The sequence below is a fragment of the Dinoponera quadriceps genome, unplaced genomic scaffold (genome assembly GCF_001313825.1).
Source record: "Dinoponera quadriceps isolate SergipeBrazil2010 unplaced genomic scaffold, ASM131382v1 scaffold113, whole genome shotgun sequence".
NCBI classification, from domain to species: Eukaryota; Metazoa; Arthropoda; class Insecta; order Hymenoptera; family Formicidae; genus Dinoponera; species Dinoponera quadriceps.
In genome coordinates, this window is record NW_014554899.1 from 2,863,299 (window position 1) to 2,891,298 (window position 28,000).

At 45.0% G+C, this 28,000-nt stretch overlaps 1 protein-coding gene across 3 annotated transcripts in view; it reads right to left on the reverse strand.

The window, feature by feature from the left end:
* Positions 1-7,237: 7,237 nt before the first annotated feature.
* The window catches only part of LOC106742538 (protein numb), a 58,641-nt gene continuing 37,878 nt past the window's right edge, over positions 7,238-28,000 (reverse strand). For 2 of the 3 annotated variants that reach the window (XM_014615590.1, XM_014615588.1), the window contains 9 exons: positions 14,919-15,083; positions 14,495-14,566; positions 13,772-13,990; positions 13,130-13,316; positions 12,792-13,049; positions 12,565-12,585; positions 12,000-12,182; positions 11,393-11,883; positions 7,238-10,956 (listed from right to left, as the gene is read on the reverse strand). In XM_014615590.1, coding sequence (XP_014471076.1) covers positions 10,657-10,956; positions 11,393-11,883; positions 12,000-12,182; positions 12,565-12,585; positions 12,792-13,049; positions 13,130-13,316; positions 13,772-13,990; positions 14,495-14,566; positions 14,919-15,056 — 1,869 coding nt within the window. In that variant the 5' untranslated portion in view covers positions 15,057-15,083 and the 3' untranslated portion in view covers positions 7,238-10,656. The remainder of the gene's footprint in view (positions 10,957-11,392; positions 11,884-11,999; positions 12,183-12,564; positions 12,586-12,791; positions 13,050-13,129; positions 13,317-13,771; positions 13,991-14,494; positions 14,567-14,918; positions 15,084-28,000) is intronic. The other variant, XM_014615589.1, reaches the window with a different exon arrangement.

The window sequence follows — 28,000 nt, forward strand, 5'->3', positions numbered from 1 at the left end:
AATTCCTCCGACGAATACTTTGAAGCTAATTACTGATAAATATTTGCGATCTGCTTGTGCAGGTTGCGGGCATCCAGTTTTAATTAATTACCTGTTAGCGAACACGCTCTTGTAGAGCGCTGTGATAAACTTTACTTTATAATGCTGGCTTGCGTTGCACAAGCTCGAGACGTCGCGTATCTGATAGGCGCCGCGTGACGTGAGAAATATTCGGGATGCCTATGTTTATGTCGCTTGTAAAGACACAAGTCTGCATGTCGCCGATGTAATCTCATATGTAAACGCTGTCGCTTAATAAGTTACGTACGCCCTAGTTTCGCATTTTACTAGTTAAAACGTTCACTGCTCACTAAAGTCTTTTAACCTCACCATGGGACTGAAGCGAGATTTTCAAAAAGTATAAATAATTCATCAGTATTATAGATATTTATATATGTTTTTCTCGCTATATTATCTAAATCAAGTAAATTCTTTTTATGGACACGGATCCGCGTCATGTATAATGAACGTGTTAATCAAGGAATTGGCTTGTTTTCGTCGATAACAATAAATTACGAGTAGAAAAAGCAATATATGATGCTCGAAAACTATTCGTAAACAATTCGAAAGATAGAGTTCTAAGAAGCGCGAATAAAAAGACTCAAGTTATTACACACGAAACATTATTGTCTCGATATATTTATGCGCATCCCTTATCTAACGAGGGACTCGCAGTTATTGTTAATTTAGTCGTGATCATGGCCGAAACCCGATTTGCAGTTTATTAAGTATAAGAGCCTCGGCACCCTAATGACGTTCGTCATATCGTCACGGAAATGCGATATAATACACCGATGAGCAGCCGCGTGCCTGTCAGCATTAGTGACAAGCGCGAGGCATTATAATGCTGCGTCGCCTTAACGAGACCTGTCCTTTGAAAAGTCCTCCCTGCCTTCCTTCCCTCTAGCAACCCCTTCTGCTGTCCGTCAATTCTCGAGAGGGATCCCGGGATTTAATGAAGCGTCGCTTAAATTGCGATACGCTATACCGGATAAAGCGAACTATACAAATTTTCATTTGAAAAGAATCGCCGCTTTGATATCCTCGGTGAGCATTACAAAGGCATGATTTCATGCATTGTGCGTCTCACATGTGAGCTTATATGATCTTAACGATAATCACGCGACGTATAATTTGCATCCAGTCGGCTGGCGATTTTAAAGGGGAAAATATCGTGCGTACGTAGTAATAAATGGAGAATAAATTTTAAAAAGAACGAAATACAAAATAGAAACGTATTAATTCGAAATTAAGGAAAAGCAACTTTTTGGTATACGTTGTTACTAATAATTGTAGTAAAATATTTCTGCATTGTAAAAAGCGGAAAGAAAATGAATATCTTTGTTAGAACTGTTATATGTTTCGAGAGATCTGAGAAATTCATGTCCCGCCGATCTCTTAGAAACCGAAGAGACCGAACTCGGAATCGCGGTATCAAAAAATATGTGACACTATTTCCGCGTCGCTCTCGTAAGTGGCTCGGGTTCTAACGTAATCCCCCGAGAATCCCAACTATCTCGGGGGGTTCCGGCGTAGATCCCATTCACAAAGACCCCGACAGCCGATATATATTAAATTTACATTTTCCGCGTAATTGAGATTGCAGGTAATATATCTTTGCGCATTGTCGATTAAATTCCATTTTGCCGCCCCATCTCCGCGGCATGCGTGGCCTTGGGAAGGGAACGAGACAATACGGTTTGCTAAACCATATGAGAGACTTGTTTGCCAACTGCGTATCTATTTGAGTAACTACCGCACCGCTCTGTATCATTAAAGAGAAGATACCAAGTGCAACGCTGGCGGTTGTAAACATTTGGTTAGTTTGAGACACACACAGTATATAGCCATGAATGCTGATACAATTCTATCAATCGTCTCATGAGCGGATCTTTGATCTTGGAGTCACTTATGAAAATTGGCAAACACCGCGAGACGCTACATATTGAAATGCATAGTCAGAGTTCCTGCGAAGTTCAATAATATTCGAACTGTGAGAAGCTCTCCACAATTATTAATAATTAATTATCGTCCTGCCTCCTTATTCTGGAACTTGTGACGAAGATATCGTTAACGTATCGTTGCTCAGCTATTTTGTGATACATTTTGTCCGCCCAAATATCTGTAGCATATTCATTATGCTTTTAAAGCATGCGTTAAAAATTCCAGAATGAGGACGTTGATATGTATTTCAATTTCACAAATGGGTAAAAATGATATTTGTGCACCGATATTGAGTCTTAAATTTATCGCTTCTCAATTCTTATATGCGTGTTTCCTCTTTGACGAGGAGAGCTCGTGAATCTCTAAAATATTAATGATCATCACGACGTGATATTTATGAACATCCGACAGTCATAATTTACATTCGCGACGACGGACGTGTCGAGTCGCTTGACGGCCAGCGAGGCACCCACGCGAGCCTCGCGAAATCCGTCGATTTAATTTTCTCGCTCAGCAAATTTTTATACGTAAAACGTCGGCGGTCTCGGCGTCTGAAGTGACACCTCTCCTCCGGCTTCTCAATGGAAATCTTACAGCGGTCGCACGCGGAGGAGCGATCGATAAACGCGGCTAAAGCGACGAAAGTGGATGGAAGCGAGCGAGTCCCGCGACTTCTCTGTCGATTTCCGGGACATTCCGCGACTCCCACGTGGATCGGACGCATCGTCGCGGAAAGTATAACTCGTTGTCGAACGTCCGTCCGGAAGATCGACAGGTAGCGCGTCTTCTCCGCTTCCTTCGCTTCGCGTTCACCGTTTTCTTCGCTTAGCGTAAAGATGTAACATCGTCTTGGGAGCGTCGAGGGTGGGTTTCCGCAGGCGGGTAAATTGTCTCGGCGCCTCGAGACTTTTCCTGAACAAAGCATAATTGTGTTTTTCGAGCATAACGCGCTTCACGATCGATATCGTTAAGCGGAATTGTTGGGGACGAGCGAGCCTCCGGGTGAAGCTCGGATATCTTTTTTTGTTCGCTGAAATTAATCATGGGACAGAAAATAGAAAGGGACACCGAGGACTGTAAGCGGCTTACGGTAGTTTGAAAAATAATAAGAATTGAATAAGTGAAGCGGCCGACTATAAATATATCGCTCTGCCGTGTGCCGCCGCGTATCGATCACAACGCACCGATATCCACTTTGGGTTTCGACATTTAAAACTGTACACAGAATTAGACGCCAAGTTTAATTACAAATTTTACCGAGGAGATTAGGGGGATAACGAATTTAATTACAGCTTTAATTACTTAATCCTTTGAGATTCGCCCGTTTCGCAAGGAAGCCATCTGCTTGAACGCTCGGCTCCCGTGCACTACTGGTTTCCTTAGGAATTCATACCGTTAGAGGCGTTACTTCACGTACAAACTTAGCCCCGAGGTCCTGTAATCTTCTGCAATTTAATCCCTTATGCTTCGAAGTTTGTTTTTTGAAGGAAAGTTGGTCGCGCAATGTTTTCTTTTTTTTTTCCCCCCTCTTTTTATTGACGAGATACAAAATGTACAGAAAGAAGAAGGTGAAAGAGCGAGCTCGTTTTTATGGTTCTTTTTCCGAATTTATATTGTTGGCCGTGAAAAGAAGTAGTTTGTAGCGGGACAAGAGTAAACCGACGATCTAATTACACTTGATGACTTTGGTTTCTGCGCTTTCCCGCCTAAACGCTTTGACATTTTACGCAATTAGCGAACCCACGGAAACTAACGCACTTCAAAGGGCCTTTTTTCGGCGGAAAAGGATACGAGCGCGACACAGGAAGGGCGCGCAGGAGGGGAACGGCTCGTCCGGAAAATAACGTATCCTTCCCATTTGGCTGAATAATTGGGTCCCGCACTTTCTCGGTGTAGTCGTTCCCATCCTTTCTGCTTCCCTTCATTCTCTCTCTCTCTTTCTCTCTCTTTCTCGCGCGAGCACTATATTCCTCTCTTTCTCCCCCGTTCACCTCCGCTCTCGCTAACCTCGCTCGAAGGACTCTCACTTTAATGCACTTATTGTTAATGCGATTCCGCCGGGTTTTCCGCCTGATGGTTACCTACCTTTCGTTGACAACGCAACATCGTTTACCCCGTCGCTGCAGCGACGTACGTCTACGTGCCTTTTCCGCCTCCATCCATTCCACGCCGCGCTACGCACGACAGAAAAATTGAGTTTAGCACGCTGAGAGCCTGGGTACTCGCGAAAAAAATTCCGAAAACGAGAGGAACTCCCGGCTGTGTGTCCGAATTTCTGGTTTTCGCGCGCGTACAGTGTACTTCCTAATCTCATCAACCTGTGTGCCTCGTGTCCGTCGAGTTCGAGAGAGAACAAAACGCAACGATGAGGGGGGATGAAGATCATCATTAGTAAAAATCATTACGCTATATGCGCGACACGACTGACGATTGCCAATAAAGAGGGGGGAGGAGCAGGCCGGGTAAACAAAGGATCTCTCGTCGAAGCGACATAACAACTGCCAAGGTTCCTCCGGCCATTTATTTTCCATTTTATAGTCGGTCGCGCGGCGGTAAATGCGCGTGCCTGCGAAATCCGAACCGCATAAAAGCACTCCATTCAGTCTGTAATGCGCTGTCATGGTCCACGCCGCCGCAGATTCGGCATTGACAGCGGCGCTTTTTTTTCGGCCGAACTTGGGTGGGTGGCGCGCGGCGGTGTTAGAAAAAAAGGAGGGGTGGAAAAAGGGGGAGAGAGAGAGAGAAAGGAAAAAGAGAAAATAGAAGGCACCGATAGGTGTAAAATATGTAGCGGCCGCGTCGCCAGGAAACGTATAAAACGGTCGACGCGGAGCCGACGGGATCCGGTGTAAAATCCGCCGGTCGACTCCCGCTTAATGACAGATAATGCGGGTATTATACGAAACGAACGATGTTCGCCATCGATCCCGATCTGCTCTCGCTCGCGTGATTGCGTTAATCGGCTTAACGGTCGCGCGCACGCCAGCCAAACAAATTGTCCGTGAGCGACGTTTCGTCGTACACCCTGTACATAGTCGTGTATGGCCCGACACGACGTCACCGCGATACCGACGCGGCCGAAGAGAGAGGATTTCCGATTGGGGCTGTTTAGCTTGTGCGAGTGCGCTTACGTGTGTGCGCGCGCGCGCGCGCGCACGGCGGTTCTGCCTGTAATACATCTCAATTGTACACTTTCCATCTAGATTTATACTGGATTTATGCTTGGTTTTTAATCGGAAGCGAACGTTCCTCGTCGTTTGCGGTCGATATTTTCATTGACGTTTTCGGCGATATTTCTGATCGGTCGATTGGCCCCGTCGATTGTGATCCGTTCTCTTTTGCAAGCGCATAATAATCCGGCCTGTTGTCTCCTCGTGCATAATTCAGTTCGGCGAATCACCGGCGTAAAGTACGCTGTGCACGCCGCATAAATGCGTACGTGAATCCGCGAGGCGAGTCTGTTTTATCGCGAATGATCGTCAGATTGAACCCCGGCTCTATTTTGTCATCTATTTGATCAAGCGTGTTGTTATTTCATCCGGCGCAGAGGCTGCCAGGACATTCCGGTAAATTGGAAGAGTAGCAAGGATAGTAAGTCGGCCCTTCGTTCGCGTAACGAATACAAAATCGAACGCAGGAAGATGGTGGCGGTATTTTTGCTGTTGACGGCCGGCAATATGGTTTCGGAGATGATGGTAGCGGGCAAGGTCCAGCGATGCATATAGTAGGCGGTGGAATAAATTTTGGTCGTGGTCTGCACGTCTATAAACAAGCATGCTGATATTATCAACGAAATATCATCATCCTCTCGTGTATAATGTATGCTTTTTCATATCAGTAATTACGTGACAAAACTTTACGCCTGTTATTATTGGAATATTCGATTTTTCACGATTTACAATTAATTTTGCAATTAATTTCGCGCGCGTGTAAATTGAACGTTTTCCTATCTGTTTACTTATTAACTTTTTTCTACTTGAATGCTGATGGTTAAAGTACCAATGGTGGGCACGAAGGTGGGCAACGGCAATTTAAAGGTAGCCTCGGTTCGGGCGGCAAACAGCCGTCGCTTGGACAATAAAAAGGAGCCGGCCTGCGGTGATAACACGGTGGAGGCAAAGAGCTCCCTTTCCTCGGCTCTTTACGGTCAATATGGCAGGACATTCTTCTTTTCGCCGGAAGATAAACTAGTACGGACGAAATTCAGGAGGATATCGCGGGGGCGCTTTGAACAAACCTGGGGAATTTATACAAGTTACATTTTACCTGAATTTTTACACGCGTAACGGTCACATGTTTAATCTCGACTCATTATCTTTTGTTTGAGAAAAATTGACGCTATTCACATTTTTGTCCACGTACACGGGGTTCCGAAATAATCCACGTTGTGGCCTTGTCGGGATAACCTTCTTTTTATTTTGATCCCGTTATTATTGATCGACGTTATGATGTTGCGTGTAATTATCGTGATGTTTAAAAACTGGTCTTCCGGCGCAATCGAACCATCTGAGACCACAATTTACTTTCCTCGATGGTTTTTCCGGCGGAGGGCAACGTGGTACGACAGGGAAATAGCAGGGTGCATAAGTGGCTCTATGCAAAATTGATATCGATATTCTCATGAATTTTTTAAACACTTTAAAATTTCACGTAGTCTTTCGATTTATTTTCGAGTACTATCGAATCGCATACAATGCGAAATCATTGAAAATTTAACGCAGCTGTCAATCAAACTGCTTTATGCGATATGTACATATATAAGAGCTATCTTTGAGTAACGTACTTGTCGCAAGTATACGTAAGTTGAAATTGAACAGGAGATTGATACGGCCGTGACGACATGTCAATCGAGTATTTCGGACATGCATAATCGATGCATGTCGATCTTGGGGAGCAACGCGATGGAACACTAGGCGGATATATTGCGAGAGCGTCTTCGAGGCTCATGTTGACTTTAATGACGTTACACTCTTATATTTCATTTATTTCGCATACTATTAATTTAGCTTAGACAAATGTAAATGAATATGTAAAATTGTGCCGCAGCTCGTGTCTTTACATTACCGTGAATTTGGCGAGGAAAATCACTCTCATATATCGCATACATAGCGATAAAAATTAACATATCTTGAGAACTTCAGGAAAGATCCTCTTCATAGTTGTTTCGTGGTATAATAACCCTATTATTGAAAGGAGGGAAGGACATCGGTTGGGAAATTACAGATTAAGTTCGGTTAAAGAAATAAGAAACGTGTTCGTAATCACAACAGATATTATATAATAAACCGTATCTTTACAGTGGCAGATACATTGTAAAATGAACAAGGATACCTTTACGAAATATACACGCATTAAATCGTACGTTGATCCAGGAATCGACCGGCGACACTATGTACAACACAACCACGGAAGCGTGCGCGATGTACTACCGTCCAATTGGCAGGCAACGCGGTTGCACTTTTGAATTTGGCACGCGGTGCACCTATTCGCTTATAATTCTTGTCCCGGCATCTCTTTTCTTCCTCTCTATCTCTGGATGTGTATATATATGTAAACATACACCTGTCGTGTATTGAGAGCGTGTTGTGTGTGTGTGTGTGTGTATGTGTGTGTGTATACCACTGTTATTCGTTACCTCCATAAATGCACTTGCCTGTTTCAGTCGATATGAGACACCGGAACGCGTCTCGGCCGATCTCTGTGCTTTTTCGGAAAGGGAGAAAGGCGAACAGCTAATTCAACTAAAAATCGCATCGATCGAAAATTACAAAAGACACCGGATATCCGAATAAATTACGCACATCGTAAACCTACAAGCAGGGATCGGCCGAGACGCTGCTATCGCTTCTCCTCGATCCTAGCCAAATGAACAATGTATGAGTTAGCGTACATCGACCGAGAGTAAAGTGTAAAATGAAAAAAAGAAAACAATAAGTACCTAAACGTAATAATAATGTTATAACGAGTCGCTACGTTGCGTTATGTACACATTCTCCTTTCCCGCGTTTTTCTGGGAGAACGAAAGAAATGTCAGTCCGAAAGGATAAAAATGAGAACAAAATTAAATGAGACGGATAGAGTAGAAGACATCGACGACGTGCGTCGATCAGCGACGATTTCGCTAACAACGACCTACGTGTGTTAATAGTTTTTTCTTTTTTTTTTTAAGTACATTGATTAACCGTTTTCATAAGTACCACGATAAGTACCTAGTGATCGCTCCATGTGTTGCTTTGCGGTGTTACTCAACCCCCTCGCTTAGAAACTCTCTCTCTCTCTCTCTCTCTCTCTACCTTTTGATTTTCGGGACGGACGGAAGGTGGCTGGAAAAACCAAGTCCATTTTCGCGACCAGCAACAACGCCTCGGCGTTTCTCCCGTAACAATCGCTCTCATCTGATTATCCGCGATTAAGTCCAGGTTGCAATTGAAACGATAACACGAGCGATTCGTCGCGTGGAAGAATACCGGTACACATACGTTTCTCGTTCAACGTGACGAAACGAACGATGTGTAGGAACGATGTGTAGGAATTCAAGAGCATCGACGAAGTCGCAGGACTCGATTAACGACGCGTGAATCTCGGTATAGAGCGTAACGTAAATATCCGCGCGCATAATAAACGCGCATAATAAACGCATGCTACGCGCGTACACGTGTCACGCGTGTAGACGTAATCGAAATCGGAGAAATCAGAATAACAGCGTGAGTACGACAGTTTCATGGAATTAATCAGAAATGAAGCAGAGGGGAAGGGGAACCCTTTCGCGTCATCGCTGAGTCGCCGGCTTAATATACGACTTCCAAACGTTCTCTCCCTCGCTCACGTATTTCATCATAATCCTCTTTACTGTCTCGTTACTCTTTAAATAACTATTCTATGTACAATGCATACACACACTCCTTGTTCATCTCCCTCCTCCCTCCTCCCTCCCCGCCCCCCGTAATATCGCTCTTGGCCTTCCTCGACGTTTACCCTCGATCCGTTTCGAAAAACCGAAAGTGCGGCCGCTGGCTTGAAAGACAGAAAGCTGCAAGGCTGCAATACTGATATCTCGCCGGACACTATCAATTACTACGTGGAACTGAGAAGGCCCTTCCTGCTCGTCTCGCTACGACGTACATCGTCGACCTCATAAACCGGCGCGATCGCATCGCCAGATGATACGGACTCGCGCGTAATCTCGTGGATCGGCGAACGCAACTTTCGCGGCTACGGATTGTAAGAGCGGAAGCACCGTCGTCACGGGAATCACTCCGCGAGCGCCGTTGTCGTCCTCGTCGTGTGAGAATTTCCACGGTTACGCGTCATTGTCGCCGTACCTTCCACCCGCGGTCCACTTGCGATAAATGCAGCTCGATGTGTATATAATAGACAACGATAGTGTGAGGGGCATACTCCGCCCCCGCTAATCTTCAACAGCTAATCTTTACTTAAATAATCTATGGGTATTTATCTCTCTTTCTCTCTCTTCTTCTCTTTTTCTATCTGCCAGCTACGGGACTATAGAGTCTGCGGTACCCCGAGCTCACGATCGCCTCCGTTCTCCGTTATCACGCGGCGCGACAATCTTGAGCAGGTCTCACGATACTCCCGATACTCTGCGAATCCGTCTCGACCACGCTAAAGTTCGCGCGTTTAAGTACTGGCCACTTCACGTCAATATATATCACAGTCTCTCGCGGATGTTAACCCCTTTACGTTGAATCGCGTCACGGTTTCGGCGAAACCGAGCGTCCACCTGTGTATGTGCCTGAGCCGGACGAGCCCGCCGGAAAAAGCAAGCTTCCCTTCCGTGAAGGGAAGGTACGACTTCGTCCGCACTTCGTGACCCACGTCGTAGTGTGTACGACCACGAAGCAACTACGCTACGTACTTTATTCACTCGTCTATCATTTTACTCTTCCTTTCTCTTTTTTTCGGGATTTTTATTTTCTTTTTTTTTGAAAAAAGAGGGGTGCAGTGCGTTATCTTGGGGTGCGTACAATTTCGTTTCTCATGCAAAACGACGATAACCGCTCGGCTCGAGCCTAACTCTACTCAAGATTACTGGGATATCCAATTACAGCATCGTGTCACAGACATTTAAGTATAATTATCGATGCGCGTACTCCGCGATATTCTATTGCTTCTTGTTCCTCGGCTGACGTGGAGTAGCCTGGTATTATTATTGGTGCGTGAAACTTTGTGTCCCTCCCCGCCACGTACGCCTACGCGCGTTTACGCGTTTCTTTTCGTTCCCCCTCCCTTGTTTTTCTTTTTTTTTTTCTATTTTGTTCTTATTGAGGTCTTTTAAGGCTGTGTGCGCGTATACGTATCTATCTATATAAAGTATTCTCACGGATACTTTTATTTTGTGCTGTGGTTCACTGCTACCGTCGTTGCTACTAGAACGCCGACTCGACGACGAGTGGATTCATTCATCCACGCTCTTTCGGCTTGATTTCTTGTTCCGCCGAAGACTCGTGGTCGAGATCAGGCTGCTCAACCGGAAGCGCGACCGCGGCGTCGTCGTGCGCGATCGAAGCGACGGTGCTCGCGATCGGGTCGAGGACACGCGGCTCACGTGTAGTACTTTCGATCGTGTGCGAGGTCGAAGCGCGAGCGGACGTGCAGCCATCACTATGTGCTCGAACGGAAATACTTGGCGACGTTGTTGATGAACTCCTGACGCTACAACTGCACTTGGAACGCCTGAGTCGCGTTCGGCATAATGAATGGATTCGTCGTACTAGATTGCCGCAGATTCCTCGCTGCGATCTCCGCCCATTCGACGTCGAAAGGATCGGAGGGTCCTCCTCTGGAAGCTTGGCTCATTGCGGCCGATCCAAGCGAGTGCGCTCTCGCGTGGAGAGGAGGTGCTCGTCGAGGACTAACGGGTACCTGCGGCACCGGCGACGGCACGGAGCCGGTTATACTGCCTAGCCATTGTTCTGGTTTCGGCAAACCAGCTGCCGTGGAAAGCGGTTGTACCTGTTGGACGGAGAAACTCGTGAGAAATCGTTCGCGTCTGGCGTCCCTTAAGTCGCGTCGCTCGGAAAGGAGCAGGTGAAAACTGATCGGGATAACAGAAACGTGCGAATTGAATATTCCTCGTTAGAAATGGAAACTGCGATGTTTGTCCTCGAAGGTTACAGCCGTAACGTATTTCAACGGAATCTTTCTTTCCTCTGTGGGAGACTGTATAAAGACGGTTTGAATAGTTCAAATCGAGATTTGAAAAATTTTGATTGCCTCTTAATTTATCTTTCTAAATCAATTGAAATATCGCCTGCGGAAGGCTGATAAATAAACAATTAAAAGATATGACGCGAAAAGAGGTGCGAATTTTACAACGTTTCAAAGTTTAAGTATTTTTCACGGGATTATATACGAGTGACAGGATTTCGCACGAGCGGATTCGACTCACCATAGCTGTCGGAACACCGGTTGCCAATGAGACTTGAGCGACGTCAGTCGGAACGGACAACGCCGGCGAGACGGACGCTACGCTGGCACTGGGCGAATTCGTTTTCGGTGTCATCACCGAATTGATCGGGATCGGCGATCTGTTCACGGCCGGCGTGGACGTGTTTCCTAAAGAGGACGTAGAAGCCGTACTGAAAGCCGGACTCGCCGCCGACGGTGGTGTGCCGAAGGCACCTACAGTGGAGGCAGGTGCCGGTGTGCTCATAACGACTGCGGTGGGCGCGTTCCTTGGAAGAATGGGACTGAGGTTGCTCGCCTTAAGGATAGGCGTGAGCCTGTGGTTCGACGCGAGAACGGGGGACGCCGAGTCCTGCCAACTGGGTCCGACGTGATTCAGGTTACTGAGATCGTCGTTCTTGTCGTTGTTGTTGTTGTTTTTCATGGTGGGACCGTTCTGCAGCTTCATGTCGTCCAACGAGCTGCTACTCGTTACTGCGAGAACGCATAAATTGCTTCGTTAGAATCTCAACTCGGTACGATTCCTCGCAGCTGTGAAACGGATAACGAAGCTAAGGCAATTTTCGCGATTTCGCCGGAAAGTCTCGTACCTGGAGGAGAGCTGGCGGTGCTGGTGAAGAGCTGCTTGGCGATAGTACTCGCGGCGGCAGCGTGAGATGGCATTGGTCCGAAGTCGTCGCTGCTCGACAGCAGAGAAAGCCCCCGAGAAAGCTGCTGACACATCGCGGATACGCTGTCCTGGCCGCCGGGAGATATTTCCGGTATCGGGCTCACTGTGGGAGAAGGAGTCGTCCTTAACGATACACTCGACATACTCAACAATGTTGCAACGAGAGGTGCTCTGGGATCTACGAAAGGCATGCTAAACGCATCGATATTGTGTCGGGATAAGTATAGAGTGAGAGAAGGAGGGCACGTAGACAGTGGAGCTAAATGTCTGTTTCAAGCACGAGCAAAAACACATCGTAGAGAGGGACTGGAATCTGTTGAATGTAGGCAAATTCTAGCTACACGCTCGCAATGTGTCGTGGAACCAGTTGATGTCTATCAAACGCAACCACATACGGAATAACCGTGGGAAAACGAGCACGTTTAAGGGAACACCGAACAGAGCAAGCAAGAATGGGAACGATTAACGGAATAAGGAGTAATGACCTTCGTCATATCCTTCGAACTCTATGGTGAAACCAGAGAGAGAAACACATCGTTATTCAGATTGATCTCAGATCAGTTTGAAAATGAGTAACATAATCACATATTTGTGCGTTTCACATTGAAGCTAACGCACTTGCTCGTATAACACTTTACGCGCGACAACAATCGTCCGATAAGAATATCGGGGAGAAAAGAAATGTCTCGCAAAAAGTGTCGTGAAAACTCACCCGGTGGCTTCAGAGGTACAATGTGCGAGAGAGCTGAAGGCATTCGCGACAAGTCCGTCGGCTCCAGACTGTGACTACGTGTGCGTTCGAGATTACTAGGAAGATCATTGACTCGTAGACTGAGCTGCCTCTTGAAAGGGGATGCCTGGTTCAGTTGCGTGAAACACCTAAAGGAACCCTGTCGTTCCAACATCGACGGAGTTGCATGCGGCCTCTCGATCGCGAAAGGATTGTACACCTGCTTGAGCGGAGGCACGTCTGAAACAGGGGATTTTTATCGAAGGGAATGACCAAGATACAAAATTAATATTTCGGTGGAAAATAGCACAACGCCTCACCAACTGCACGATCGCGCGATTCCTGTAACCGTTCGGTGAGACTCGGTTGCCTAAAGCTGCCGCTTCTCGTGAAGGTAGAAGTCTTCGAGTCGAAAGTCATCGTAACTCCGCACTCCTTGTCCCGCCGTTGCTTCCTCTCCAGACACGCGGCGAAGGCGCAACCCACGGCGTGACTCAACCTTTCCCCCTTGCCGATAAAAAATTAATCCATTAGGAAATGCACTAATATTTTTAGCCTTCCCGCGGGAGTTCCACGTGACACGTGTCGTTCATATTTTATTTCTAGTTGAAACGAAAACGTGTCATATTATAGACGAAATATGGAGTATGTTGGAATAAAAAATATGTATGAAGAGAACTGGTGGCAGCATATATAACAGCTGCAGTAGAATTTCGTCCGGTTTCCATACAAATTATACTAAGTGCATCAAATTTGAAATATGCATCTGCAATTTAGCTCTTGAATAAATTCACTTGTCGTACCGTCCGATGTTACGTTGCACTCTCGATGCCAGTGCATTAGCGTTCGTACGCGAATACAAACTCATCCCTTACCGGCGGAGCGGAGCACCCTTATATACACATGTGCACCGATCAATAACTCCCTGTTTCGAGGGGTAGGCGAGGAGGCATCTGACTTACCGATTCTTTCAACGCTAAAAATCCATGGCACATCCACCGTCTCGTCGTGCCATCCCTACAGATGTAACTGAATCCCTTCTCGTGATTTCTGTCCGGCGCGCAGAACGAGACTTTCTCGATCGTTTGATCGACAATTAACCCCTTCGTCTCGTCCTCGACAACGCGGAGGCCGTCGCCGGACACGTGAAGCACCGCCCGTACCGGCCTTCGTCTTGAATTCTGAAAATTCAGCCGAGAATCACTCAATTGCCCGGATTGCCCTCTGACCTTTAGAACACTCATTTATTTTCAGGCCGCTCGATGTCAATGTCATCTCTTTACATATTAGCCGTACTAAATATAGCCAAGGCAAAAGATTTGGAGAATGTGAGGCGCTCGACTCTCGCAAGGCCGCCCAAACTTTCTACCGAACACACGGAATATTTTAAATGGAAGGAACTTTGTGAAAAGATTATGTTGGATGCTTTTTAAGAATTATATGCGCTAGTATTCTTTGATAAAGCAGTTACTAAAAATTCAATTGACTGTGCAAGTGAAATACAATCATGAAAAATTAATGCAATCGCTTGAAAATTTAATTGTTCACATTAAAATATAACGTCTCTTTTATTTAACTAATACAAAGCTACGGAAAAAAGGGGGGGGGGGGAAGNAAAAGACAAGAGTGAGAAAGGAGGAAGGAAGTATTAATTAAAAAATAAATGATTTCCATTAATTACTTACTCGAAGAACTTTGAGAGCTTCCTCACAGACCTGCATACCTCTCGATTCGAACACTTCCACACATCCCAGGTACTACAAAGTTATTGATTACATTATTTATTCATTCGAATATTAAACAGGTCAACAGCCTTCGCGCGCGCAAACCTTCTTTTAAGAGGATCAACCTTTAGCATTAAAATTGACTCTAAAAGAGACCACAGACTGTTTATCCGGGAAAAACAACCGTTTCTTCTTGCGATAATAACGTTAATTTTAAAACTGATCAGTGATTCTTAGTGAAGGAAGCGGCTGAGATAACCTCAACCGTGACAATGAGTTCGAAATAGCGTGAATGGTCCTAATCATCTTAATGATTTCGGCATACAGTCCGACCGGATGGCCAGTAATTTGCATACCTACTAAGCCATTAAACTTTAGCGCTCACCTTGACGTGAAATGCGCACGTAGCCGAACGCACTGCGCTTTCATCAGCCTGCCATTGATGAGGTTTGCTAGACTCAGGCACGTGAGGGTCTTTCCGCCGCCGAAAGCTGTCCCGGAAGCTCCGTCGAAGCCGATCCATCCTTCTACCCGGCGATCTCTCGCGCTTCTGCAACATCGTGAAAGGAAAAAACGCAATTTATTTCCTGCAATTTGGGCAATGGTTCAAGCGGCATTAACGAACGTCTCTCCCTCGAGAATGGCGAGGAATCAACTACCCATGACTGTTTAAACGGAGGGTCGGTTGAGTACGTCAACCCTCGTGAGATGTAAGATGGAAATTGCAGGATTCAATCGCACAAGACCGCAATCTAATAACGGAATTGTCAGGAGAAGCGAAAAAGAGGTTATTAACGTTGAAATATGAAACTTTCGCGGTGTTTTAATTACGAAAATGGAACAAAGCACGACGAGAATATAAGGAAAATGCGCGTTGAAAATCTATCAGGCTGTTTCATCCGTTTCAGGCAAGCAAATATTAAATGAGATTAATCGAAGAAATCGTTAATTTAACCTTACGCCGCTTCAACAGTTACGCAATAAAATTAACACGTTTTCTTTGTCTTCTTCGTGTTCCCCGATCCAATATGACGGTCTTGAATCGTACGAGAATCAACCCTCTGCCTCAGCGTAGGAAACGCGATGAATATGATTGCTAAAATTACCGAGATATTGCTCTCAAAGAAAATAAAATCAAGCAACGGTCGCGAACGTTGATTCATGGCGGATAATTCGAGAACTACGCGTTAACAAGGTCGTTCTTGAAAATCGCTGGAAATTAACAGAGATCAGGCGAACGGGAAGATTTCAAATCGAGCATCAGATTGGCAATCGTGAAGAGAGGCAAATGGAAAAGACATTTCTGTCCGCGGCAATTGTCTTCCGATCGAGACTCTATATCGACGGGGTAATCAGTCGTGGAAGAGACGCGAGCGAATTCTCAGAGGACCGTGGAGCATGGATCCCGCGGCTGTAAAATCCCCGGGTGGTTAAGACCCGGCCTTGAGAAAATGTCCGAAGCGACCAGTGTCTAGCGGCCGTTGCGCCGAATCGCCCCGTCTCGACAAAGCCCTGTGATCGAATCTTGAAGCCCGTTCCCAAAGAATCTTTTATATCGGAACCCTCCTCCGGTTCTCCCCTAATGCCGACCGCGGATCTACCCTTCGAATCGCCACCCCTGAGAGAGACGGCCGACGGATCGAGAGCGGAGACACGTTAAGGAGACCTTTTCCGCCGGTCCTCTGTGTCTCGCCCCTCCGTTATTAACGTTTCCGTCCGTCACGCTCTTCGTCTCGTTGTCCGACTCGCGAGATTACTTTCGATCAGCGTCGTGTCACCTGTCGTTGCGCATTATCCAAACTCTTTCACGTTGAGCGTTAAATATCCATGATGCTGTAATTATCGGCAACGTGTCGATGACAAGAAACGCTCGTTTCAAACTCGTCGAAGAATTCAAGCTGTAAAACGTCGCGCTAATTCAAACACTTTCATACTTCCGATATCACTCCCACGTGTTTCGCGTGACTGGTCGTACAGATAGAATTCTACGAGTGACATAATCGCGCGACGCGCATATATATTTTGAATACGCGACGCAATGAGATATTCATCAGTGCAGAGGCGCGCGCGTATTGGTTGTTAGAATCGAGCGTAATTAGGACTTTATAGAATTAGTTTGTGAGCCGATAATTCCAAATCGTGATAATAAACCCCGGTAACAAACTCGAGTACGCATGCACGTGTGTGTATGTGCGTGTGCGCCCTGCAGTTACGTTAACATAAATTTATAGACACGCATCAGTTTCTACGAAGCTATTGCGTTATAATTCCATCTGGATAATATTCGTGGAAAATCAAAAGACGCTTAGCAAACAATTTTAATGTCATTTCTGAACGCGTCATTGTTGAATATATGCACATCTCACCGGGCTAATCGTTTTCATATCACACGAGTATAAGATAAGTCGTGACGCACAACAGAATATTTTTATACGAGACTCATAGAAGGTATTTTATTTTCCCAAGAATATATATAATTTTCCAGTATACCGAAACTAATATAAAATGCGATAAAGCAGATCAATAAAGAGATTTAATGATCCCGTGTTGTTAGTGAAGAAAATATACAAGTACAAAGAAGTATAAGTCCAAAAAATAATAGACTTTCTTTTTCTATTTAAGATTCTGAGAGGCTTGTTGAATGTCCTGAATTATTATAGTTACATTTAATAAAGGATTTTTAGATGTGTTCCACCTTTTCATGTGTGTTTGCACGGCACTCTTTACAATAAATTTAAACAAATAAATAGGTTACTTTTGTTAGCAAAATATTTATCATAGATCAATAAATGTTTATTATGTGTCTTTTTTTAAACCTATTATATTAGATATTATAAAGGTTCTTTGAGTTACGGTTTATTGCTTTTATATTTATACGTTTGTTAATTTCGTTTTCAATTCTTTTCTTTCTGCATTTTTTTCGTGCTACTAATGTTCGATTTCTCGAATATTATGTATTAATTATATATTAATAGTGACTTTTTCTCGTTAACAGTGGAATAAAATGAAATGAAATGAAAATAATTCGCCTAACAAATAACGTTAGTTTATGAAAGCAGTTTCTGTTGAATTTATACAGTATAGTTTAGTCTATTCGACAAGAAAAGTTGTTGCATTTCACGATAAACGAATATCTCGGATTCCTCGTGAGATATTTTGGAAGAAAGTTCCAAGGATGTAAATCTATTTTTCGTGGGATGATATCATACGCTAAGAGCGCGTTTTAGCGACAGCTAAAAGCGATTACGCTTGCACATATGTTACTCGACATATGTGCAAACTGTCAGAAGTTGGGAAATGTTTCTTACTACTCTACCGTCGATCATCTAACATAACGCGTGCCGGAGAGATACATATTTGCCTATCTCTTCAGAATTCCTGGGGTCTCACGTGACCTCGACGATAGCCCGGCTAAGCCACTGACCGTATTTCACCCTGAAAATACGAGAGCACGTTGACCTAACTTCGCGCGATACTTGCGCCAAATAACGGATATCAGCGAAATCATCTAAATGCGTCCCCCAAGACCGCGCCTCTCCATAAATAACATCTTCTGTATATGACATGGGAACCGCTTTTGAGGCGGTCGCGTTTTGAATTCGTTCCATTTAAATTTCCTCGTCGCTCGTCGAGCCGGGCACGTCGTGTTTGTACGACGTACGGTGGTACGTGCAAATTGCATTTAAAATTTCTGAGGTAGCTCAGAATGACGCTTTTCGTCGCGCTGAGAATATATACGCGAACGAATCGATCCATCACCGTGCGCAGTGGAGGAATTAAAATCGGGCAATCGGGACGCAATAAAGCGCGGTAATAGCTATTATTTTAGGATTGAGGCCAAACGCGCGAGGGCATCTTCCGTAAAGGGTTACGATTTACCCGTAAAAGTCACTTTCACCTCGGACGAGCGCGACCGTGCACAAACCTCCGTCGAGCAATCGAAGCAGAAACGAAAAGGACTGAGTGCGACGCAAGGTAATCGGCTCAAGGCCGATCGAAGGGAACCAGCCAAGCTCGGGCATTTTGTTACATCCAGTAGGAAGTTCGCGGAGCAAAGCACTACCCTGTTTTCCCTTGTTATTTCACTTTTTATTAATGAAGAGAACACAGCGGGTCGGCGCTCGGTAGAAATGTGCGACTTCGGAATACACGTCACGTACGATTCGAAGAAAATTGTCGAGTGACCATATAAGCGCAGACGCGTGAACTTAGGTGGTTTCGCGCGACGAGGATATACGTTCTACCTCCCGATGGAGAGAAAATTGCCGACAATCGCCTCTCGTCGTCAGATTTATCGCACGATGAAAACGTTTCCAAATCGGACACGTGTCGCGAATTCTTACAGAAGAAAGGCAAATCCACATCGCCTGTATTTTCCGAATATTTCATGCATCCGTGCTATATCATCTGTTAAGATCATTTGAATATTTCAGTGTATGTCGCGTGTGCGAAACGACCCGAGAGCTTAAATGATAACATCGCGAAGGTAATGACTCGCCGGGTCCTTAATGAAGCGGTTATCGTCGGGACGATCGAATCGAAAGCGCTCTCGCATTAAGAGCGTTAACAGAGTTACGCCGGTGCGCGCACCATCAAGGACAATGATGGGTTTTCGATCGAGTCTCACGTGTTCTCCCGTGAAGGGCCATCGAGGGGAACATACCCGTATTATTGCGCACGAGTAGCCGCATCCCGGTCTATTTCTTTTTTTTCGTTTTCACGAGAGGCGACGCTCCTCGGTGGAAACGATCGCATCTGCGACCACGTGCGCGATTAGAATAATACAGCACAATGAAAATAATCGAACTCTGTGTGACAGGAGAGGCGATAGCATCGTCGCCGCCTTCGGATATCGTGCGACGGCCGGCTAATGGGTAAAACGTGCGAAAGTAAGCGCACTCGACGCAATCGGATTAGCCGGGCTGTTTACTTAGCGAGTTAATAGGCTTACCGATGCATCAGAGTAGAACGGTTGCATGGCCGGCGCAACGTGTTCTCTATTCATCAGTGCATATGTGTCGCCTCTCTCGTGCGAGCGTATCGCGGTGTCTTTATCACAAACGAGTGACGACCGACAGGCGCACGCCAGATCGTGCGTCGGACGAGTGCAATACAGACGACCCGTCCACCTAAGTGCTAAACGGCTTTGATCGGTCAAATTAGTCCGCGACGCACAGCGCAGATTTAATTTGACCGCGCGGCGACGCGATTGCGCGCCTAACTGCTTTTTAATTGGCACGAGGAGCGCGGCATTTCCGCGTTAATTCGCCGTCCTTAGACTCGTTCAGATCGTGAACGATACGCAACGAGACGTGCGTTGATTTAATCCTTGGAAAGCACATTTGTGAAAATCACTCGCACCGCAAACAAGGCCATATCGATCCTATATGATTTTCTAAATTTTGTTTGAAATTATATCTGAAAAACTGTCAAAGAAGTAAAGCGAAATTCTAAAATAAAGTGTAACTCTTCTACTTTAATGCTTGATCACGCATTTATAGAAAATCGAATTAAGTCGCTGAAAAACATTCGAATGTAAACAGCGGTCTTGCGAATGGTATTGCTTTCTTTAAAAATCGTAAATTTTTTACTTCTTATTATTTTTATCTGCAATCCTAGAATGATGAAGTTGAGAGAGAAAGATAGTTCTAACAGAAAAAAATATGTCTCTAATGTGCGTTCGAAAAGCATATTATTTTTATGAATTATTGAAAAGAGGGTATTTTAAAACGTCGAAAATAGATGTTTCTATGAGGAAAAATAATCTGTGAAAGTATAAAAAATAGTTTACTTTTTACCTGTAAAATGGTAACACGCATTGTTTAGAAGAATAATAAATTATTTAGGATCACGTTTTGCAGAACGCTCTTGCATAAGTTATATGCCATTTGATCCTAATAACTATTATTTATTATTAAAAAAAAAATACGCCTAATCACAATATTTACTTACATTCGCACACAAATTTTCGGCAAAAGCGGCTCTCAAACACGCATTAATCAGTTTATCAAATTCGCACCGCGTCTAATGGACAAAATGATTCTCTAACGATTTTTCAGGAGTGAAGAGAACTTATAGATTATATATGGATCTACCTGACCTATAATGCGGTCGAAAGGTTAAATGCTATAAGACCGTCTCGATTTGTCAGCGATCTGTTCCGGACACGAAGAATCGCGCCGTCCTCGTGGCGGTGCACACGACTATGACGAATTACTCATTTAATAAGACCAAAAGAGCTATCGAGCGTGACCCGAATTGTTCAACCACACTGTGCAAAGTACGGCAATTATGATGCAAATGCGCGCACCGCTCGATAAAATTCGCTTGATGATGCCGACGATGTTGAAAGTAAAGACGTTAGGCGCGCGCGCATGCGGACACGCCAAGACTCTCGCCTTCGAATTGTATTATAGATATAAGAACACACAGACGGAACACCAGCTCGATGATAGTTTCGAGGTAAGGAGGGCATATTTATAGTTCGACTATCTCCTTTCGGTGTTATTCGAATATGTCTTATTCGGCTTTCTCGTGATATAACTTCCATGACTGGAATTGATGGATCATGGGAACAGTTGGAAAGGATATATATTATGCAAGGATGTATATTATTCACTAGTTCTTGTTATTACTACGATGTTTACAGCCAGAAGGCAGTGGAGTTTCTGCAAGGCAGAAACTCATTGTTTTCTAACAACAACTCAATAACCCAACAATAACATATACGTGAACATAATCGAAATCAGTGTTGTAAGATAATAGTTACACGTATTTAATTACAATATCTGGATACTTTTTGTGTATCTTTATCTGTAATTAATTACATTTTTCATTTTAGTAACTGTATTTGTAACTGGTTCCATTTTATATTGTATCTACTGTATATCTAAACTTAACATTTTAGATAGATCAATTTTGATGGCTTTATATGTAATGGTTGCTTTCCAACAATATAAAGTCGTTTTATTTGTTAGGTATCATCTAAGATATTATCTGTAATGTTTAATCAACGACTTTATGTTTTTTGCTGGGAAACAATTATAATCAATAAAAGATGTATTCAATTTAGACCTCTTTCGCAAATTGGGCAAATTACGTAATTTGAGAATAATAGCAGTGCTTATGTTCCTGTAAATCTTTAGTAGCTCATGTATAATAACTATGGGCGGTATTAGGTTCGTTCGCTTTATTTGTATATGTGACTTTTTAATTTAAAATAACCTGTCAAATATCTAGGTTACATTCTGTTATAACGTGTAAAATAGTAATTAAGTTCTGGCTGAGTAAGAAATAAGCTCAAAGAGTATCCTATTGTATTGATATCCAATAGTTTGAAATATTTATTTATTAGCTAGTGCTATTAAATTGACAACAGACATATATTTATAATATTTTATTCCCCTATATTTACAAAATGCAGTGAAAAACTCTTTTAAAATATTGTTGTTTTCATGCAACACATCTCTGAAAAATATATAAAATGACTCTAGATATATCCTCGTAATATCTATATCCGTATCTCTTATCTATATTTGTATATTTATATCTCTATTCATAGTTATTCACCTCAAATTTATATCTGTATCTTATCTGTTATCTATATCTGGTTACATTTCCTTTTCGGCATTTATATCTATATTTAGTTATTTCAAAAAAATGTATCTGTTGCAACACTGGTCGAAACCGGCCGAAGTATAAAAATTGCATCCCCCCGGCTCTTCCCCACCAATCTTACACTCTCGTCGCCTAAAGTGGCACCTTATGTTCCGTTTATATATTCTTACATCTATGATTTCTACCGCCGCGATGTGCAGCGATACTTACACCGATGACGTTGTAAATTTATTGATCGCACTTCTTTTTATTGCTCGTGGGACAGCGCGTGGTCGACGGAAGATTATAAATATTCCGTGTGAGCGTGTGGCAGCGGCGTTGGTAAGCGTATTTCATACGACGGAGCGCGCGCACGATGCGATTTATTTTCGACGCGATTTACTTCGCCCAATTGAATTACGCGCCGCCGATTCGGTCCGCGCTATCGCTCGTCGCGAGGGTGCACTGATCGTCTCCACGGGAAAAGCGTGCAATATTGATAGCCGCGCGTTGACGTCGCCATCGCGAACTTTAAACTCCGTTAATAAATGTTTAATTTATGACGAATACGATGAATAGTACCAACGTGTCGCGTTCGTTTTTCCTCGTTGCTCCCTCTTCCTCTTCCTTTCCGCGCCGATGAATCGATTTGCGGGAAGAATAGGTTAATTATTCCCTTCCCCTCCTGTTATGTAAATAACTTTACACATCTACGGGTAAAAAAGCGCGAGTCATCCAGAGGTAAACGTATTTTTTTGGCTGTAGTCTTCAATTATGTAACACGACCTATTTCTTTGATATTCTCGTATTCCGACTGTTTTATGTTTTGCAGCGATTATTATAAATCAGTTCGTTCGGTAACGTTGCGAACTTACATCGAGCGATATAATTATCAATGAGAAGCAGGTGCTATTCATCGGTGATATGCTTTTCTCGCGGAAAAAACATGACGAGTGGAGATACAGGAAACAAGATGAGTCATCTTCTCGGAGACTTATCCGTCGTGTGTAGTTCGTTCGTTCGATATATTTTACGGAGGACAGCTTTCTTTCATCTCAGACAACTCGCGCGAGAGCGCTGACTAAGTGTACGGGAAGGTATCCGGAAAGGTCCGGAAGGCTCACGACTCTTCTACCTCTTTCGGAATGCCACGGTTCCGCCTCTGTCGAGTTCTCTCATTGTCGTGAGACAGCCTTCCTCCGATAAAAATATCGTTGGAAATTGTCCTCGAGTAAAGTAGCTGGAGAATCGCAAAAATAATTGTCTTGTTTACCTCGTGGCGCGCTATAAGAGCAAAGAGGGTCGAAACCGCGGGGAAGTTACATACGTAACTACGCTATTGATTATATCGTGTTATAATGTGGACCACTTTTGATAGAAGGTCATCTATGACGTGTTATTTTTAAACGGGGCGGAGAACAAGGGTAACGTCGGGGGAGACGGTTTCCTTCGCGGGCTGATGCATTCCACGCTCACACGTGGAGCAAAACCGATGAAGATCTTTTCGAGAAGTGTCTCGTGTATGATAATCAGCGTACAGAACCTTGAGGCGTGAAAGGAAAGATGGCGGCGGGGAGTGCACCTCCGCATGTTACACGCGTGCGTGCAGGTAGCGTGTGCGCGACGAAACGGCAGGCGGATAATCCCCGCATAATTTTCTGCGCTGTTCTCTGCCTTACAAAAGCCAGGATTTGCACCCGGTCGAAACTCCCATTTATCTTTCTTTTCTTTTTTTCTCCCTCTTCTCCTTTTTATTTCATCGTTCTCTCTTTCTGTGAAATGTTGGTACACGAGCAACCAGCACAATATTATTACACAAACCACAGCATAATTACAGTTATTACAGGAGCAATTGCTGTAGAATATCTTCGGAAAGAAATAATTACAGTTTTTCATCCCGGGTCACTGCAATTCGTGCTGTTTCACGACGTTCTTGCGAACATAATGCACGGAGATAACGTAGTAGCTTTAATATAAATTGTGAATTATATACATCGATTAATATTGTAATTGCCGCGCGCAGGGTCTGCGTCGTATCATCGTAGGATGATTCGCACGTAGAAATCCGATAATCGAAACCAGAGCCGCGACCTGTTTCTGTCGGGAGAGCCGTAATGCGCCGGGTATGCGCGCGCTATGGCACGTGTGCTAGTTGATCGCGCACCTTTATCACGGAAGCTCCTTTCGGCGCCAACACCAGCATCGCCGGCTGCTCGTCCATTATCATTTCACAATGTAATTTCAGTTCGGGCGGGCGGGCGAAATGAAGTATACATAGCACTATCTAGTATCGCAGAATAATCGAGCTAATAATCAGCTATAATTGGAGGAGAATACAATGAAGAATAATATATGCTAAGATAAAAGAGAAATGTGTATCTCGCGTAAGAAGACATCATTATTAACGAAATACAATTAGACAACTCCATATCCGGATTAACTGAAAGGCGCATAATTATTCTTTTATTATCACATCGGGAGAGAATGATGTTTGATTCAAGTTTTATGACATAACACAGAGTTGTCGCTTCACGTCATCTCTTTGAGCACTCGAGCAAGCGGAGAGTGAGAGTGCTGAGACAATCCTCGCGGACGACAGCGATCTAAAAAAGCCCGCGCGAGTTTTTGGCACGGCCCGTCGATGCCACCGGCGTCCGTTTTTAACCTCGGTGCTAAGAGTGTCTCGAAGCCAGGGATTCTCTGACCGATCGAGAGATGTCGTGACCTAGAAAAAGCCACCGGCGAAAGCCGGTGTACATTCGGCCGGTCCTACCAGGTCGACCGGCCAGGTTCGACGACCGTGCGCAAATTCGACGGCGAGAGCGCTTAGATATATCCGGTGATTTCGATAGCGAATTTCGACGGCCAATAGTGTCGTCGCGCGCTAAGAAACTCGTGTACCAGCGTCTCCTCCGTCCCGAGGCTCTCAGCTGAGGGATATTCGATGTTTTCCACGCGCGGTTGGTGACGGATTATGGCAGCCGCATTGTACGGCGTGACGAATAGCCGCGCAGTCGGGATACTTGGGATTTACAAAGTTCAAAGCGCAACGGGATTATATCTCGCGTTAAATAACGTCAAGAAAGTGGAAGCCCGCGGGAACTCTTCACCAAGGACGGAAAGTGTATGGAAAATGTGAGATGCACGTACCCGGGTAACGCGACCGCGTCGAAAGAATGGCACTGTCTGGTGGTTGGAATGAATGAAAACGGAAATAAGTAGGAAAATAGCCCGTTCGCAAAGTATCGGACTGTGGAAACACGCATGCGTGCGTGCGTGTGTATGCGGTACGACGCGCACCGAGAGTGCGTCTACGCGAAGTCCTTTCACCGCGGCAGGTGTCTACGTTCGCAATAACGTAGGCGGTCACATGCACGCACGTTTGCGCGCACACGGTAAAAATCGCAGCATTGCGTTCTACCGCGCGAAACGAGGCAGGCTTTCGCGCAATGCGACGCGACGTGTCGCTGCGGTGCGCGACGTGGAAATGCCAAGTGCAGGAATGCAACGCGCGCTTTTCCATACCCGCCTTCGAGTCGACGGCGTTCGCTAAACGTTGTCTTCTTTGGATCGGTTAATGGACGAGAAAAAGAGAGGGAGAAGCATTTATTATAGTCCTAGGGCTCTAAGGACTCTCTAAGGACTTAAAGTGTGCATGTAAATGATAAATATTTTGACGAATTTATACGATAGAAATCAATTACACAAGTAGGTTTAAAAGGAAAGAGAGAATGAGGGAAAAGAGGAATTCGAGAAAAGAGACAGGAGATGAAGAGGAAAGCAGATCGGAAAGGTTGAAGAAGAAGAGGGAAATGTTCCACGCGGAGTTCTTCAAAGATTTTCCAAGAGTCCGTTGAATATTATATAAAATTATTGTATAAAATAATCCGAGAGATTCTTCGCTCCCTTTCCTCCCTGTGTAATTGAAGATTTTTCCAGCGTCTATTGAATATTGTATGATTTAATGACCCGACAGAGAAGATTCTCCCGTGAGAAAGTAATATTTCAGCTTCACAGGCAACATCTCTCGCTGAAGAGAATTCTAACAGGACTGTGTCTGTGGAACATAGACGGAACCATTATAAATTTTTCTCGCGGGGTTTAAAAACTCCGGAGAGAAATCCCGCTCGCGGTTTGGATTCCTCGTAATATTTATAGCACTCGTTCGCGAAAGAAAGCACCGCGCAAGCGAAAGCACGGCATTTCGAGAGCGCCGCAGAGCGCGCGGATTTCTTTCATCGTCACGGGGCGAGCGCTGCGTGCGGCTTACCAGTTATCCTTGAGTTCGATCCCCTTGCGATTCGATTGGGTCGCGAGTGTGCGTGACCGCGGGCGTGCGCACTCGCGAATTCATGCGTGCGATTAGATTTATATGTGTCGAGCGTGTGTAACGCGATTCGAGCGTAATCGCGTCGTCGACCGGCCGGCCAGACGGTCCCTGCAATTTGCGCAACTGTCTCTCCTCCCTTGAGCTAAAACATCGGGTTACCGCTACCTATGCGGATTCCCGGCCTCGTCGAACGGCCTCTCGTTCGCTTTGTGATCGCGCAAACAGGTAATTGCATGCGATTTAAAAACGGCTGCTGCGTGGATGACGTTAATTTTCGCAGCCGGCCGGTAACGATGATGAAACGAGTCGCGTTCGAACGGCGCGCGTCTGCTCGCTGGTAAACGAAATTTTCGTCGGCTCGACGTAATCGAGCAGTTCCGCTAATTAGGGCGCGTAACGAGCGCCGTGTAATTAAGCCGCGCGGCGAAATTAAGGGAGGCGGTTACGACGCGACATCCAGCTATTCCTATGACCACCCAGGCTGTAAACTATTTCGCTCGGCTTCCAGCGAGATTAAATACCGACGAGGCGGCGGGGCAAAGGCGCCCTTCGACTTGGAAAAAAAGGAAGAAGTCGCCGTCTCGGTGAGTTCACCTCGAGAATTTAGCGCCCGCTTGCTTATCCTCGTGATGAATGGTTTTACCTTTTGCGGAACGAGTTTTCTTCCTTTCCGCGTTTACCTGCGAACATCTCGCGCGTTCATTTCCGCGACAACGATAGATCGAGCGTCGCGTCGCACGCTGCTACGCTGATGGACGAAACGTCAATTCGAGCGAGACCGTCAAACGCGACGTGCGTTCATGGGCAAAGGTCATTGAAACGCGAACGCGCCAACCACACCTCTCACGTCCTCGTGTCGTATCGTCATTTTCACTGTTGAAACCGTCACGCATGAGGTGTGTTATTCCGTCTAGCGAAACGGGGATTCACGAATGCGCGCGGCTTTACGTAATTAACATGACGCATTGATATTCCCGGTGCAACGAATACCAAGGATCCGCGTCGAGATTTCTAAGAGCGATGAGAACGCTCGATTGTCGCGGAAATCGAATTCACACGGGCCGGCGGACATATGTGATATTCACGGTAACACAAAGCGACCAGTGAAACGCAAATGACATATTAGTCATGCTATGACCGGCGTGATTGACGTCACGCGTCCAGGTTAATGAAGTTCCTCGTTACGGAAATACTGGCGCAGATAAGCCGCTGCTCCGACGATATTAGGAACGAGCGCATCGATTGCACACATTCCATCCTTACCCTATCCTCGTGAATTTTTCACGGGTCTATAAAGGTTCTACGTACACCCGCGAGACCGTCTGCGCGTTTCAGCATCGAGCTTCTCAAAGAGAATGGTTCCACGAGAAAATTCGTTCTAACGCGTGGATTAAAAGTGCAGAAAGTCGTGAAAAATAAGTGACGATGACGCTTCAATCTCATTATTCTGCGACGTGAAGAATATCTTGAGTATATCTGTGTTCTTTTTGTATCGTCTACGTCTCCGACAAACAAAGATCTTCACGATGAAGTGATATCAA